This window comes from Protopterus annectens, chromosome 10.part0, assembly GCF_019279795.1.
Source record: "Protopterus annectens isolate FY-2018-M chromosome 10.part0, PAN1.0, whole genome shotgun sequence".
NCBI lineage: Eukaryota > Metazoa > Chordata > Ceratodontiformes > Protopteridae > Protopterus > Protopterus annectens.
The window spans coordinates 1,135,602,490-1,135,620,262 of NC_056744.1; the positions used below are offsets into that span (position 1 = coordinate 1,135,602,490).

General features: G+C 44.3%; 1 protein-coding gene across 3 annotated transcripts in view; it reads left to right on the forward strand.

The window, feature by feature from the left end:
- Positions 1 to 17,773, forward strand: part of MIGA1 (mitoguardin 1) — a 1,154,615-nt gene that overhangs the window by 300,632 nt on the left and 836,210 nt on the right. For all 3 annotated transcript variants that reach the window (XM_044085862.1, XM_044085860.1, XM_044085861.1), the window contains exon 5: positions 13,072 to 13,201. In XM_044085862.1, coding sequence (XP_043941797.1) covers positions 13,072 to 13,201 — 130 coding nt within the window. The remainder of the gene's footprint in view (positions 1 to 13,071; positions 13,202 to 17,773) is intronic.

A 17,773-nucleotide genomic window follows, 5' to 3' on the forward strand; every position in this document is an offset into this window, starting at 1 on the left:
AAAACATTTGTGAATATGAACCTAGGATTCTGATGTTTAGATGCTCTTACTAGCATCATAAATCTATTGAAAAAAGCAGTTGTGCAGAATAATGGCCACAGAAATGTCCCTACTCTCCATATGTAAGGCTCATGTTTCTTCCCATGTGGAGCCTTGGGTACACCTAAATAGGAAAGTAAGTGGGGCCATTGTATCCACTGTACCCAATACATAAATTAGCTTGATAATAAATTGGGTCTATATCACATCATCTAATCTCACTTCAGAGAATGGCTCTTCGTTGAACAACTAATCATCAAATCCACTAATCAGCGAATTAACTTTTCCCAGAAACGTTTCTTAGGGCAAAAACTGATGGTTGGCCACCATCTGGAATTGGCCTTTTCCCCCACTGTAGTGCAATCTCAGAGTTGGTTTATTTTGTTAGGGGTGTGTGTGGGGAGCATAACCCCCCCACTTGCGTTGGTGTTACGATGTTCTTCATTCCACATTGCTGCAGTCCTAACTATTGGGTAGTCCGCTGTCCAGTCGGCCCGAATACCAAAGTATATGGCTGACGTCGGTCAGGGCGCATTAGACTGACGTCAGTACGTCAGGGTACTAATGCGCATGACCGACGTCATATCCTCAGTCTTTTTTGCCGCATGGTCCGATGCAGAAGCAGTTTTGCGAGTGCAGGTTGGCGTTCTGAAATTTTCTGAAGTCGGAGTTTCAGACCGAATCAAAGTTGGCTAAATACCCCGTTGGGGAACATTTTGGTTTTTCTTGCCTCAGTATTTAACCGGATGTCAGAAAAAGTGAATAACTGTATTTCTTGTGGGAAACAGATACCTCATAGGGATTACCATACCTTGTGTATACCTTGTTTAGGGCCTGAGCACGACGTTGTTGGATGCCGCTCTTGTGCTAGATTTAACAAACGCACTATTAAGAGGAGGTTAGACTGTGCCAGGTTAGTGTTTGGGAAGCGTTGTAATTATAAAATGCCGTCGGATGCTCCGACGCCCGCTTCGTCCAAAAAGCGCAAGGACAAAACAGCGAAGCCTAGGGTTGATGAACCGGCAGTCCCGGACGTCGGTTCTTTAGAAGGCTCAGTGGAGCCAGAGGTTTTGCCAGGAGTTTCTTTGGAGTCTCAGGCAGAGACTTTGTTACAGGATGTGCCTTCTCAGGAGGTAGGCCAGGCTGAGGGGGCTTCTCAGGTGACTGTTCTTCCCTCTCTTCCCAAGGTAGTTAGAGCCTCTCCTTCTGTTTCCAAAACTTCTTTGAGAGGTAGGCCAAGTTTAGCTTCAGTGGGGGCTTCTCCTAGCACTTCAGGTTCTGTGCCTAAGAAACATATGCTTAAAATGGCAGAAGATTTGATTACTATGATTAGAGGTTCTATGCCCCCTCCTGATAAGAGGCCTAGGGTGGAACCTGAGTTTGAGAGTTTTGAACAGTGTTCAGAGGCTTCTGAGTCTTCTGCGGAAGACTTGCAGGAGTATCCTCCTTATTCTGATTCTGATGTGGATGATTCCACTCCTACAGCTTCTCCTCCTGAGGATTTCTCATTTTCAGAGACTCTGCATTCCATGAGGGAGCACTTTAAATGGGAAGGCCAAGATTACTCTGATTCCAGGAAAAGGCTTAGGGAATTCTTGTTTTTACCCCAGCATAGGCCCTTAGCTATACCTCCTGTGTTGAATGTGGTGGAAGATGTTTTTGCAGAGGCTTCCTTGAACCCTGATTCTTTGCCTCCTGCTCCTGTTAAACCTGATAGGTACTATAGGGTGCCTGAAGCTCATAAGTATCTTTTTAAGAGTCCTAGGGCAGACCCGAAACTGTTTCTCAGGGACCTAAAGGTGTTAAGGCCTCTGTTGTTAAAAACCCTGTTCCCACTGATAAAGAGGCAAGGGCTTTGGATAGATGGGGAAAGAAAGTGTATACTTCTTCCACTTTAGCCATGAGGGCGTTGAATTGTCAGTTTCACATGCTAAAATATCAAAATTATCTCCTTTCACAATTGAAATCTAAGGTGGATGCTTTGGCGGAAGGTATTGAGTGTAAAGAGTTGCTGGATTTAGTTCATGTGTCTGAACAAGTGGGTAAGCATTCTTTGCAATGTGGTTTTGATGCTGTACAGGCCTCCTCGAGGGTGGCTGCCACTAGTTCTGTTCTTCGCAGGCATGCCTGGTTGAGGGATCAGAATTTAGCTGAGCATGTTAAGACAAGGATTTTGGATGCTCCTTTACAGTCTGATGTGTTGTTTGGTTCGCCTGTGGAAGCAGTTTTAAAGAAAATGGAGGACAAAGCTAAGTCTATGCAAACTGTTAAAGATTTTTTGCAGGTGCAGCCACCAAGTATAGTAGAAATTGGCCTACTAAGGGATGGACATATCCTGCTTATGATTCGCAGTCTAGGGGTAGGTCTAGGCGTGGTAGGGGCAGAGCTCAAGGTTCTTTTAGGCCTAGAACAGGGAGTTCACCTGCTCAGACTTCTGGTGAGGGCAGGGGTCAGTCCTTTCGTAAACAGACCCAATGACCTGCCTTTTCAGCTGCCAGTAGATTCTCGCCTGGCAGCTCCTTTGGGAGGAAGACTGTCTCTTTTCAAAGAAAATTGGGATTTAATTACTCAAGACAGATGGGTGTTGGATATCATTCACCACGGTTACAGGTTTTATTTCCATACATTGCCCCCTTTCAAAGGCATGCCAGACGTTCCTCCTCCACAAAAGAAAGAGGCTCACAAGCAAATTTCTCTGTTACTCCAGATAGGGGCCATTCAGCCAGTCCCTGTATCAGAAAGGGGCCTAGGATTTTATTCTCGCCTGTTCCTAGTACCAAAGAAGGGGAACACGTGGAGACCAATTTTGGATTTATCTATCCTCAACACTTATCTGGACATTCCCAAGTTCAAGATGTTGACGTTACAACAGCTTTTACCTCTGCTGGGCAAAGATCACTGGATGGTAACTTTAGATCTCAAGGAAGCTTACCTTCATGTGCCTATAAGACTAAGTTGCAGGAAGTATCTGCGTTTTCGAGCTGGAAATTCTCATTATCAGTTCTCTGCATTGCCCTTTGGCTTATCTACTGCGCCCAGAGTATTCACAAAGGTTCTGGCTCCAGTGATAGCTTACTTCAGGCTAAAAGAAATTCAAATCTATCCTTACTTGGACGACTGCCTGATTCTGGCTCAAGAAAAGGAAGACCTTCTACAGCATCTGGAATATGTTATAGCAGTGCTAAGATGCCTAGGGTATTCTGTGAACGAAATAAAGTCCAGTCTAGTACCCTCTCAAGACATGTGCTTTCTGGGTGTGAGACTGAATACAGCAGCCCAGATGGCCTTTTTAACCCCGGACAAACAAAAGAGTCTATCACTTTACTTCCAGCAACTATCTCATCAGTCCGTGCTGACTGCAAGGACAGTCCTTCAAGCATTAGGGTTCATGGCATCTTGTATTCTGGTGCTTCCCAATGCCAAACTGCATATGAGGAAGCTGCAATGGTATCTCAAAAATGTATGGACACAGCACTGCCAGGATTTGGACACTGTCATTCAAATAATACCTTGCCTTCAAAAAGAATTTTTGTGGTGGGCTCAGGAATGTCACCTAAACAAGGGACTCTCTGTGACCCGGCCAGAGGCGAGTCAGATCTTAACGACAGATGCCTCGGACATTGCTTGGGGAGCTCATCTAAATGGAAAGTGGATACAAGACAAGTGGCCTGCCAGACTTCAGCATCTACATATCAACATGAAGGAGATGTTAGCAGTCCAGTTTGCATTAATGGCTTTCAAGGAGTTACTTCTTCCAGGGCAGGTGTTGATTCTAACAGACAACACAACTGTCATGTGGTACATCAACAAACAAGGGGGAACACATTCTTATCCTCTATGCAGGCAAGCAATGATTTTATGGGAGACTGCGCTCAGCTTGCAACTAACTCTTCAGGCAAGGTTTCTGCCGGAGCACAGAACTCCTTAGCAGATGTGTTAAGCAGACAAATCATGGATCCCCACGAGTGGAAACTGGATCTTCATGTATTTCAGAAATTGACAGTGTCATGGGGAACTCCAGACATAGATCTGTTCGCTTCTCCACTAAACCACCAGCTGCCAAAGTTTTGCACAAAGGGGTTTCATCACACAGCTTGGAAAGTGGATGCTCTGTCTTTCAGTTGGAAAAATCTTCATGTGTATGCCTTTCCACCTCTGCCTCTTCTTCCAAAGGTGCTCTTAAAGGTCAGACAAGACAAGCCAAGGATGATTTTAATAGCTCCAGATTGGCCTCGGCAACACTGGTACCCACTACTACGGAGTCTGGTAAGGAAGCCTCCATGGCCTTTACCTTTGATTCCACATCTGTTATCTCAGAAGGACGGTCATCTGCTCAATGTCAAGCTTCACGCTCTTCATCTAACAGCCTGGCATATTCTGTGTTGAAACACAGCAGGTCTCAACTTCCTCAACAAGTTTTAAATGTGATTATGGAAGCTAGAAGACCTAGTACAAGGAAAGTGTACAGAAAAATGGAAGAGATTTTTATTTTGGAGTACAGCAAAGAATTTGGAGATTTCTGAGCCTAATTTGAGTGTGGCTCTTCAATATCTTACTGAGTTATTGGACAAAGGTTTGTCCTTCTCTTCCATTAAGATTCATGCTGCAGCAATTTCAGCTCACTATGATTGTGACCCACCATTGTTTTCGCATCCTTTGTTCAAGCAGTTTCTTAGAGGGGCAAAGAATATAAGACCCCCACGTAGAGCTCCTACTCCTGCTTGGGATCTCAATTTTGTGTTGGAAAAACTTACTCTACAACCTTTTGAGCCTGCGGCTACTGCTGAATTGAAATACTTGTCATGGAAGACTGCTTTTCTGTTGGCTATTACTTCTGCAAGAAGGGTGTCTGAGTTGCAGGCCCTTATGGCAGTAGAGCCCTTTGATTTTCCATAAGGATAGGGTATCATTACGTACTAATCCTTCCTTTATGCCTAAGGTGGTTTCTAGTGTGGCTTTAAACCAAACTATTCATTTGCCTACTTTTATGCAGACCCCCAAAATAAAGGGGAAAAGATTTTGCACACTTTAGATGTACACAGGCAATTGCGTTATTATTTAAGCAGGACTAAGGATTTTAGGCAGTCTCAGCAGTTGTTTGTTTCTTTTGCTTTGAGTTCGAGGGCAAGCCTGTGTCAAAACAAACTATTTCTAGGTGGATTGGGTTTTGCATTGCATTTTGTTATTCCCATCATGGCAAGGAGATTCCAGCTGGGATTAGGCCTCATTCCACTAGGGCTACTGCCACTTCAACAGCATTTCTAAGGGGTGGCAACTAAGGATATTTTGGAGGCAGCTACTTGGAGTTCAGTGCATACTTTCTCTAAGCATTATCACCTTCCTCTCTACTCTAAGTCTAGGGCTGGTTTTGCCACAGCTATTTTGCAAGGCATGTTGTCAGCTCCTGCTTCTTTATGATTTGCCAGCCTCCCTTACCTCTGCTTTGGGATTCTACCCAATAGTTAGGACTGCAGCAATGTGGAATGAAGAACATAGTACAGTTTTGTACCTACCATAAATGTAGATGTTCGAGGATATACATTGCTGCAGTGCAATTTACCCCTCCTCCTTCCCCTCTGTGTTTAGGGGTGGTTGTGTAGGTGAGGTTATATGCTGATAATTTTGTATATATTGTACATATTTTTGGTGCAGGTATATTGGGCCTTGTCTTTTTAGGGTCTTCTGACATCTGGGGCAAGAAAAGACTGAGGATATGACGTCGGTCATGCGCATTAGTACCCTGACGTACTGACGTCAGTCTAATGCGCCCTGACCGACGTCAGCCATATACTTTGGTATTCGGGCCGACTGGACAGTGGACTACCCAATAGTTAGGACTGCAGCAATGTGGATCCTCGAACATCTACATTTATGGTAGGTACAAAACTGTACTTTTTATGTTTTGTTTATGGTTGCTAGAGTGGACTACCATTGGTTTGCCCAAGGAAACTTTTTGCTGAAAACTTAATTCACTGATTTGTGCCTTCGATGATTAATTGTCAGATGAAGAGCCATTCACTGAAGTGAGTTTCAATGATGTGATCCTAATAAAACTAGCTAAAGTGACTCTGGGGTTTAGGAGTCCTTAAGAAAGGCTTCCCTGATTAACATGATGTTCATCGTGTTACACTGCTGCAGTCATTACACTTGGGTTATCCTGCCATCAGGCGGTCCCGCAGTCGGCCAGAGTTCCAAAGTCTTGGTCCGGCGTCGGTTGCTGTCGCCTCCTCCCTGACGTCAGTGTGACAGGGGTATATAAGATGCAGCCGACGCCATTTTCTTCAGTCTTTCTTGCCGTGCAGTGCCCGAAGCAGAAGCAGTTCGTAAGTGCCGGTCGGCCGACTCCTGAAATTTTCATTCTGAATCCAGAACCAAAGTCTTCTAAAAAAGCTAAGTACCCCGTTGGGGAAACTTTTTCTTGCCTCAGACCGATGTCAGTAAAAGTTAATAACTGTATTTCTTGTGGGAAGCAAATACCTCATAAGGATTTCCACTCCTATTGTATTCCATGCCTAGGCCCTGACCACGACGTCACTGGTTGTCGGTTTTGTGCTAGGTTTAACAAGCGAACTATTAAACGTCGGTTTGATTTTGCCCGACATTATTTTGGCAGAAAATTCAATTACACCATGCCGTTGGAAAGTCCGACGACCACAATGCATAAAAAACGCAAGGACAAGGACAGGCATCCGAGGCCCAAAACTGATGACGAGGCCTCTACTAGGCTGGTCGCCAGTTCTCCGGTTTTCAGCGAGGTGCCTACGCAGCCCCTGACGACCGCTTCCACAGAACCACAGACTGCCTCCGACTCCCACGTGGAGCTGGCTGGGCCTTCGGATGCACAAGGGCTTCAGCTTACCGATCCTAACCCTACAGAGGGAACCAAAGTAGCTGAACAATCCACAGCTACAGAGGGTGTTTTCAGACCTACCCAGTTAACTATTAAACCCTCTGCTAAGTCTAAGCCCCCCTTAAAAGCAAAGAAACAGACACAACTCTCTCCAGGACAGGCTTCCATGCCTAAGAAACAAATGCTAAAAATGGCCGAGGATCTAATCACCCTGATCAGGGGGTCCCATCCCCCCTCCTGATAAAAGGCCCAGACAGGATGCAGACTATGAATCTTCTGACCAGTTGTCCATTTCTTCCGACTCTTCCTCAGACCTAGGATATTCTTTACCCCCTTATGAGGATTCTGATGCTGAGGAATCAATTCCATCAGCCTCTCCACCTGAGGATTACTCCTTTGGGGAGACCTTACATACCATGAGGGAACATTTCCATTGGGAAGGCCAGGATTACTCAGAATCCAAGAAAAGGCTCAGAGACTTCCTTTTATTGCCTCAACACAGACCCCTTGCTATCCCGCCAGTTTTAGATATTGTGGATGATGTGTACACTGAATCCAGTTTAAACCCCAACTCCTTACCCCCTGCCCCAGTTAAACCTGATAGATATTACAGAGTCTCTGACTCTCACAAATTTATGTACAAAAGCCTTGTTGCTGACCCTGAAACTATTTCTCAGGTACCCAAAGGGATTAAGGCCTCATCAGCAAAAAACCCAGTTCCCTCTGACAGAGATTCCAGAGCACTAGACAGATGGGAAAAGAAGGTATATACGTCTGCTACTTTAGCAATGCGAGCCTTGAATTGCCAGTTTCTTATGCTAAAATATCAGCAATTTTTGATGTCTCAGTTGAAACAAAAGATGCTTCCAGATTCAGATCCTCCAAACCTAAAAGAAATGCAGGATTTATTGCATGCAGCTGAACAAGTGGGTAAGCATACCTTGCAATGTGGTTTTGAGTCCTTAGAGGCCTCCTGTAGAGCAGCAGTTACAGGCTCTGTCATTAGAAGGCATGCTTGGTTAAAAGAGCATACGTTACCAGATCATGTTAAGGTCAAATTATTGGATGTACCTTTGCAGCGGGATGTGCTGTTTGGAGTTCAGCAGAGGAGGTATTAAAGAAAATGGAGGATAAGGCAAAATCTATGCAAACTGTGAAAGATTTCTTACAGGTTCAGCCTCCTCGTTTTAGCAGAAATTGGCCAACAAAGAATTGGTCCTTTCCAGTCACAGATAGACCTCAAAGGGGCAGATACAGACGTCCAAGAGGTAGAGGTCAGACACAAGGCCCTTACAGGCCTCGACAATGGGGTACACCAGGCCAGAAAGAAGGGGAAGACAGGCCTCAACCTTATAAAAAACAGACTCAATGATTTTCCACTGCAGCTGCCAAACATCTCTCTCTTGGCAGCCCCGTTAGGAGGAAAACTGGCACTTTTCTATCACAACTGGCATTGCATCACCAAAGACAAATGGGTTCTCAACATTGTGTCTCAAGGTTACAGGTTCCATTTTCACACCCTGTCAAGGCTAAAAGGAATGCCAAACCTGCCACCAAATCAGTGGGCAGAGGCTCAAAAACAAATTACAGCACTCATGGACATGAGAGCTATTCAACAGGTACCACCACAGGAACAAGGACAAGGATTTTACTCAAGACTCTTTCTGGTTCCCATGAAAGGACAAAGCCTGGAGACCCATTCTGGACCTTTCTTCACTAAACACTTACCTGGATGTTCCGAAATTCAAGATGTTGACACTACAGCAGCTTCTTCCCATGCTGGGCAAGAAAGCTTGGCTCGTGACTTTGGACCTCAAAGAGGCATACCTGCATGTCCCTATCAGACAAAACTGCAGAAGATACCTCAGATTTCTAGCTGGTTCAATGCACTGTCAATTCTCTGCACTGCCCTTTGGCTTATCTACTGCGCCCAGGGTCTTCACAAAGTGCCTGGCACCAGTAATTGCGTTTTGCAGGCAAAAAGGAATTCATATTTATCCATACCTGGATGACTGCCTGATTCAAGCAGAGAGCAAGGACATTCTACTAAAGCATCTGGCGTACGTAAAAAAATTAAGTTGCCTGGGGTACACAGTAAATGAAAAGAAATCAAAACTAGTGCCCTCACAACAGATAATATTCCTGGGTGCCAGCTTGAACACAATGGCCCAGATGGCTTATCTCACGCTAGACAAGCAAGGACAACTGACTCAATATTTTCAATTGATGGCAACAAAGACCCAACTCCCTGCAAGAAAAATTCTGCAGGCCTTGGTCTACATGGCATCTTGCATACTACTAATTCCATATGCCAGACTGCATATGAGGAACTACAATGGTACCTAAAGAGTGTATGGTCTCAACACTGTCAAAGTTTGGAAACAGTTGTACCACTAATTCCTTGCCTACAACAGGAGTTTCAATGGTGGGCACAAGCTTGTCACCTCAACAAGGGACAGCCTTTCACTCAACACACAGCAAGGCAGACACTGACAACTGATGCATCGGATTACGCCTGGGGAGCACACATGGCAGGAAAATGTATCCAGGGCGAGTGGCCCACAGAGCAAAGACATCTCCACGTCAATCAAAAAGAGATGCTAGCTGTACAAAATGCTATTATAGCTTTCAAGGACCCTACTACATCCAGGAAAATTACTACTAAAGACAGACAACACCACAGTTATGTGGTACATAAACAAGCAAGGGGGCACACACTCCTATCCCCTCTGCAGACAAGCCATGACCTTGTGGAACACAGCTCTAAACTGCCAAGTTCATCTGCAAGCACAATTCCTGCCAGGAGAGAAAAACACACTGGCAGACAACCTAAGCAGAAACATTATGGACCCACACGAATGGGAACTGAACCCACAAATATTCAGAATGATAACACAAAAATGGTGAAGCCCGGACATAGATCTGTTTGCTTCCCCAAAGAACTGCCAATTACAGAAATTCTGCACAAAGAGCTACCATCCACAAGCATGGAAAGTGGATGCCCTCTCATTCAGCTGGAAAAAACTACAAGTATATGCTTTCCCTCCTTTACCTCTCCTTCCAGCGGTACTCATAAAAGCCAGGCAGGAAGAGCCAAAAATGATCCTGATTGCACCAGACTGGCCACACCAGCACTGGTACCCAATCTTAAAGAACTTCGCACAAGATCCACCTTGGATTTTGCCTCAAATCCCACAGTTGCTAACACAGCACAACAATCAGATGCTTCACAGCCAGCTAAAGACCTTAAATCTAGCTGCATGGAAAATTCCTTAGTCAAGCAAGCAATGCCTCTCTCCAAAGCTGTTACGGATGTCATTCTGGAGGCCAGAAGGCCTAGCACCAGGAAAGCATACTCGGATAAATGGAAGAGATTCTGTGCCTGGAACCAAGCACACAGCCTTGACCCTCTTGTTCCAAACATTCCTCAGATACTTCAATACTTAACTGAGATGCTGGACAAGGGCCTCTTTTTCATCCATCAAGATCCACGGCTCAGCTATCTCTGCCCATTACAACATGGATCCACCAATTTTTTCTAATCCTTTGCTCAAACAGTACCTCAGAGGGGCTAAAAACATAAGACTGCCCCGTAGAGCACCTAAACCAACTTGGGACCTCAATTTTGTTTTGGAAAAATTAACCTTACCTCCTTTTGAGCCAGCTAACACAGCAGAATTAAAATACATCTCTTGGAAAACTGCCCTGCTACTGGCAATAACATCAGCACAAAGAGTTTCAGAATTACAGGCACTAATGGCAGTGGAAGCTTTCCTCATCTCCCACCAAGTCAGGGTGTCTTTAAGAACTAACCCTACGTTTATGCCAAAGGTGGTATCAAGTGTGGCTCTAAACCAAACTATTCACTTGCCAACTTTTTATCCAAAACCACAGAACAAAGGGGAGAGACTACTACATTCTTTGGACATTCACAGACCGTTACGCTTCTACTTGGACAAAACCAAAGCTTTCAGAAAATCTGAGCAATTATTGGTAGCATACGCTGCAGGAGCACAGGGAAAAGCCATTTCAAAGCAGACTATTTAAAAATGGATAGGACACTGTATATGTTTTTGCTATACCCACCATGGGAAACCTGTACCTAGCAGCATTAGATCTCACTCCACCAGGGCAACAGCCACTTCAACTGCCTACCTCAGAGGAGTACCTACCAAGGATATTTTGGAAGCAGCAACATGGAGTTCTGTGCATACCTTCACCAAACATTACCATTTGCCTTTATACTCCAAATTCAGAGCTGGCTTCGCCTCTGCTGTACTGCAGGGCCTTATAGCCACCCCTAATGCCTTATAGATCCAGCCTCCCTACCTCAGCTTTGGGATTCCACCCAAGTGTAATGACTGCAGCAGTGTAACATGATGAACATAGTACAGTTTTTTACCTACCATAAATGAGATGTTGGAGTGTAAACACTGCTGCAGTCCAGGTTACCCTCCCTGCTTCCCCTCTTACTTTCTGGTACTTACCTAGGGCATCTACCCTTTATTCCTATGGGGAGTATTTGCTGGTAACTAAAAATAGTTGTTTGCTTTTCTTTTGTATTTCTTGCTAGCAATTTGAATTGCCTACCTATTTGGGGGCACCTGACATCTGGGGCAAGAAAAATTGAAGAAAATGGCGTCGGCTGCATCTTATATACCCCTGTCACACTGACGTCAGGGAGGAGGCGACAGCAACTGACGGCGGACCAAGACTTTGGAACTCTGGCCGACTGTGGGACCACCTGACGGCAGGATAACCCAAGTGTAATGACTGCAGCAGTGTTTACACTCGAACATCTACATTTATGGTAGGTACAAAACTGTACTTTCCTCCTTCCATTTGGAAAATGCACTGATATTGTGACAGTCTGGATAGTGCTATCCAAATCACAGTGGCACACAAGAATCCCTTTGATCCTTTCAAGGATAAGCTAGTGCTAAAGCAGCCCCCTTCCTTCCATGCAAGGAAGGAGAATTACTGCTGGGGAAGCTCTTTCCTTTCTGTCTTGACCTGGGTTATTAGCAGACCAGACTAGTGTGTACCAGTGCTCAGCATTCCATTTTCCTTTTTATCAAAACCATTTTTTTTGTTTGTTTAATTATGTGGGTTGTGTGTTAATAGTATTGCATTTAATTTGAAAATTATACTTTTTTTTTCTTCTCCATAAGAGTGTATTTAACCATGTGTTAAGATGGTAAAAGTTAAAACCATATTTTGTATTGGCAATCAAAGGCTCAGAAGGGTCTGCTACAAGCTCCTGGTCCAGTTACTCAAAGACCACTGTCTTGAACCCAGGGACTCTGATGACTTGTGGCTTGCAAGTGCTGCTGCTGTTTGTACTCTAATGCGACTACCTGGTAGCCATGAAGAGATAACATAGCTGTTGTACCTCACCTGAATACAATAGCCAAGTTCGAGCAAGATAAGTGCAGCAGCCACAAAGATGGAGTACTTGGGGTTAGGAGTACAGTTCAGGGTTTCAGACAATGATGAGGAGGGCAATTTAGGTTTAGGGAGTAGGAGGTGAGTTTAGGGTTAGGGCAGATAGAGAAGTTTTAGGTTTAGGGAGTAGGAGGGAAGTTTTAGGAAATGGGTTTCAAATTTTGTGAGCTATCTGGGACTTTAATCTTAGAGAGAGGGAAGTGGAGTTTTAGGTTTAGGGAGCAATAAGGGACATTGGGGTTAGGGAGCAGTAGGGGAGTGCTACGATTATGGTTAAAGATCTGGTGGGAGTTTTGGGTTCAAAGTTAGAGCTCTGATGGAGCTACTTAGTTCAGCAGGGTTGGCAGGTGGGAGGGCTGGGTAGTTAAGTTGGATTGAGCTAGTGCAAGATAGGGCACTAACCATTTAGATCAAGTGGTAACAAGTAGGAGAGTTGCGAACTACCAGCATGAGTACTTGCTGTAGACTTTGCTCAAAATCAGTGTGCCTATCAGATGTGTTTTCATACATTTCAATAAAGCCAGTAGATGTGTTTTTAAAAAGGTGTGTTTTTATATAAACTTAATTCCAATGTATTTGAGCATTCTGCCAGTTTCGTTAAACCAACTAGCTAAAACTTTTACATTTTGAAAGTGGTGTTTTGTAGCGTTCCAAAAACAACCCTACAGATTATGTGGTCAAACTTCATTTCAACAACAATATGAAGGGTGTTACTAACTACTTTTCTTGTTTCCTAGATGCGGAGTGTCAACTCTTCTCACAGTTGTGCATGTGCCAATACAAACACCTGGGACAGACTGACTGAAGATGGGGATCTAAAGCTTGTTAATATTCCAGTGACAACACCGGAAAACCTATACTTGATGGGTATGTAAGAATACATTTTTTTTATTTCTATGTGTGCATATTTCTGAAATGGCATTAGAAAAGGCTTGTCTAGTTAGGGGCATTGGGCTAGTGGAAGGAAGTCCAGAGACATTTCATGGAACTGTTGAGAGGTTTCAGGAATTTAGATTTGAGACCGAAAATGTTTTTATAGTATATAATTAAGAAAGTATGAGTTGGAATCAAGAAGAACTAGAGCCAAACTGAAGAGACTAGAAAGGAAAAGAGAGTGGTGAAAAAAAGGATATGACTAACCATAATAATTAGAGGTAACGAGCCATCAAATTGAGAATTTTTATAGACAGAAGAGAATAAAACCATGTAATTTCTTAACTAACTTGGCAGTTGACAGTTGAACTGTTAAGGATGTTAAGGGAGTTTGGTATAAATATAACAAGAATGGTGTTAATGATGAGGGACTTTTGCATACAGCTGTAAACTGGACTTAATGACTTGCAGCCTTTTTCCTTGATCTTTATTTTCACCCAGATTGTTTTTTTTTTTTTGTAATAAAGGTAAGACCAATGCTCATCTCCTTCTACTACAGATCACTACTGAAACAGTAGATGTGATGTTGTCCTATCTCGCCTTCGTTCTGTACTGGTTGGGTTCAGATCCACCCTCGGTTCTGACTCAGCCTTTTATAAAAGCTTGAGGTCTTCCACTAACTTGTGGCTAAAACCCTATCACATGATGCTCTAGGAAACTCCCTAGATCTTGTTTGCCGCTAAACAGATTGGGTGCTTTCCACTGGCTCTGGGTAAGCAATTTTCTTTCAGTTGTTTATTTTCATAGTAAATTTAACAGTTTTTTCCCTTTTGGGATTAAAATAATTAGTAGCTTAGCTTAGTTTAATTAGTTAACTCTTTTTTAACAGTTTTTGACTGTGTTCATAACCTTGATGTTTTACTGTGGTGGTCATTAATCTCAAGGCCTATTTTTCCTTCCCTATCCTGGCTTTTCTCAGTGTGTGTTTTTAATAACGTTTTCTTTTAGGCTCTTTATTTTGAACTGTTAAATTTTGAGAGTTGTTAGTTAATCTTAGATATTTAATTTAGAGGGCTTTTTTAGCCCGGTGTATGTAAAGTGCCTTTTTCCATTTCCATGTGCATTAGTTAATAACTGTTAAGTAAGTTGGTTTGACTAGCTGTTTATTTGGTGAATTTGACCTATTACCTAAGCTAGCTTGTGTAGGTTAGAGAGCTGCTTAGCCCGTTCAAGTTAGAGGGCTCCCCCCACCCCCCCGTGTGTGTGTGTGTGTGTGTGTGTGTGTGTGTGTGTGTGTGTGTGTGTGTGTGTGTTATATTTTTTTCCGTTAAGCTTAAAAAAAAAAAATCTGTTTCTGCACCAAGTTAGCATGTTATAGAGAGCTGCTTCGCCCATTTGAATTAGAGGGCTTTTCCCTTAGAGTGTTTTATATTTACGTAGTAGTTGTGGTGTTAAGTTGTTTTTTTGTTAACATGTCTAAAGAGCCAAAAGATACTAAACCCTCGGGTTTTAAAAAGTGTTCAAACTGCACTCAAAAAATGTCAATAACTTGGTCATACTGTGTGTGTGTGGTGCCTTGGAGCAAAACTCTTGTTTCATTTACCATTCATTTAGTTCTAGGTTTTTTCTTGAAAGCAAGAATAAGTTGATAATTAGGGGGTTATTGAAGATTTCCTTTTCAGAGGCCATAGGAGAAGGGCAGTGTCCCACAAAACAGACTCGTTCCCCTTCTCCTAAGTCTGAGAAATTGGGTAAAAGATCCTCGTTTACTTCATCGGATCACTCTGAACCGACTAAGAAGTTTCCAAAAATTTCCTCATTGGACCCGAAATCCGGCGGGCCTGAGAAACCATCCACCTTGGCTCCTTCTGTATCGGAACCATTGGTGTTTCAAGCTTGGAGCCGGTCCCCAGAACTGGAGCTGGTTTCTCTGACGTTAAGATCACTAATGTTGCGAGCTTCAAGATCTCCTGCTCCCTCCACTTGATCCTCCAGGAGGCTTTCAGATGACGGTATGGATCTCTTAGTGTGGAGACTTTTGAGGACACTGGCGCTAGCCAGATGTTTGTTGAAGCCAACCCAGAGGGTTTTGGAACCGACTAAGCCTGCCCTTTCAGCATCATTTTCTCTCCTCCGACCCAATTTGGGGCTTCGGAGCTGGAATGCATGCAACTGATTGTAATGGAATCGTCAGAGCTGAGACCTGTTCCAGGATCTTCGGCCCTGACTACTGCTCCAACTTCCTCTGTGCTGTCTGAGCTCGAGGAGTCTAGGAGCTGATGCTGTCCGGTTGGGTCCAGGAGGGACAGTTGGATCGGACATTTGTTGGATTTGAACTTGCCTCTCAGGGCTTCAGCATGGGTGACCTCAGCTGCTACATTGGCCTCGGCGCCAATCCCCTTGGTGCTGGGGATGCCTTCTGGTTCTTCAGAGCCGGAGGCTTCCTCAGATCATGGGCGGGGGGCCTTTGAGGTGATGCAAGAGCACTGTCCCCACAGACAGCTCCACTCTCAGGTCCAGTCATTCCCCCACCAAAAGCACCAGTGTCCATCTCAGCACAACTGCATCCACCCAGACGCAGAGACCCACGGCCTCAGAATGCTCTATTGAGTGGACCCCTCTCTTCTAAAACCTCTCCAGAATGCCCTTCTGAAGAGGTCCCTCATTAGAGACCATGTAAGAGGAAACATCTGGACTCCCCAGAGGAGTCAGTCACATCTGACACAGACCTTGATGAGTCAGAAGGGTCCCCATGGTCACCCTCTGAGGATGTCTCCTTTGCAGACATCCTAGAAATACTTAAGCAGAGAGGTGGTTGGAAGCCTATCAACCCTTCTGAGGAGGAGTTTGTCTACCCGAAAGCTTTTGGGTCTCACCCTTCCACCACTTGGGTGTCTCTACCTTTTGATGAACTCTTGGATTTAGTTTGGCAAAAGGAGTGAGAGTCTCCAGACTCAGTAGACCCTGTTTCCCAGAGGCCAAATAAATTCATTACATCCCCCACTGATAAAACCTTCCTGATGAAAGGTGTCCCAGTGGATGCTATGGTGGTGGTGGTGGCGGCAGCGGCCACCAAGAAGGAATTGCCAGAGACATCCTCTTCTGTCCATCCTCCGAACAAAGAGTCTCGTATGATGGACAGATATGGAAAGCGCACCTTTTCTTCAGTGACCTTTGCACTCAGATCCCTGAATTATCTGACACATTTTACTAGATTGAAGAGAGATATCCTGAAGGAGCTAGGATGTACTCTCTGAGGTTCAGTAGCTGTGAGGGTATCGGATAAAGTTTCCTCTCAGCTCTTCACCTTGAATTCAGTGGTAAATGCTTCCATGAGGCTTATTTCTTATGCAGCGGATGGAGCAAGCAGGGCAGCAGGTTCAGGAATTTCTGTAAGAAGGCATTCCTGGATGTGCTTGTGTAACTTTGCGGTCCCCCTTTTTCCCTACCTTCTGGACCCTTTCCAAAAGGGAGGAAAAATGTGGTTCCAAAAATCCCAGAGAGTTTTTCAAGACACATGGTGAGGGGTTCAGAGGGGGAAGCAGTAATGGAAGATGCCAGCCACATGGCGGAGGGAGTCCGCAAAACCAGGACTACAGGGAATCTTTCCTTGGCAAACCCTTTCAGCTCTCCTGAAAGGAGGCCCATCTTTCCCTCTCCTAAGGCAGTTAGGGGTTGTTTATTTTGTACCCAGAAGCCTGACTAAAAATCACAAAAGACAAGTGAGTACAAAGCATCGTATCCAGAGGCTACTCCATAGCCTTTTCCTTCCCCACCCCAAACATAAAAAACATCCCGTACATGCCACCCAGTCAAAGGGAACAGGCAACTCTAGAAATCGAAAAGTTGCTAGAAAAAAAGAGTCATCCAAATAGTTCCTGCAGACCAAATAGGATCTGGAACTTACTCAAGGTTCTTTTTAGTTCCAAAGAAAACAGGGGACTGGAGACCCATCCTGGATCTCAGCAGATTAAACAAATCAGAAAAGAAAGTAAAGTTCCAGATGTAACACTGCAATCAGTACTTCCCTTTCTGGGAAAAGATGATTGGATGTGCTCCATAGATCTCCAAGATGCATACTACCACATAAAGATCAGGCGATCCAGGAGTCATTTGTGCTTTTGGCTGGGAGCCAGTCACTACTAGTTTTGAGCTCTGCCTTTTGGTCTCACTACAGCCCCCAAAGTGTTCACCAAGTGTATAGCAGTAGTCACGTCTCACTTGAGACATCTAGGATTCAGAGTGTTTCCATACCTAGATGACTGGTTCCTCTCCGCCACCACCTAGCATCCACTAATAAAAGGAGAGACACCACCTTGCAGCTTTGCTGTCACCTGGGAATCGCAATAAATTATGAAAAATCTGCCTTGTTGCCTTCTCAGCATATTGTCTTTATAGGAGCAGAGCTAAACACAAGAAATATGGCAGCAAAACTTCCCTCCGAAAGGGTTCATGTTCTACGATCCCAAGTCCTAAACATTCTTTCTAATAGAAGAGTACAGTCAAGAACAATCCTCTTTAAGTACTGAGAACCATGCCAGCTGCAATTACACTGATCCCATTGGC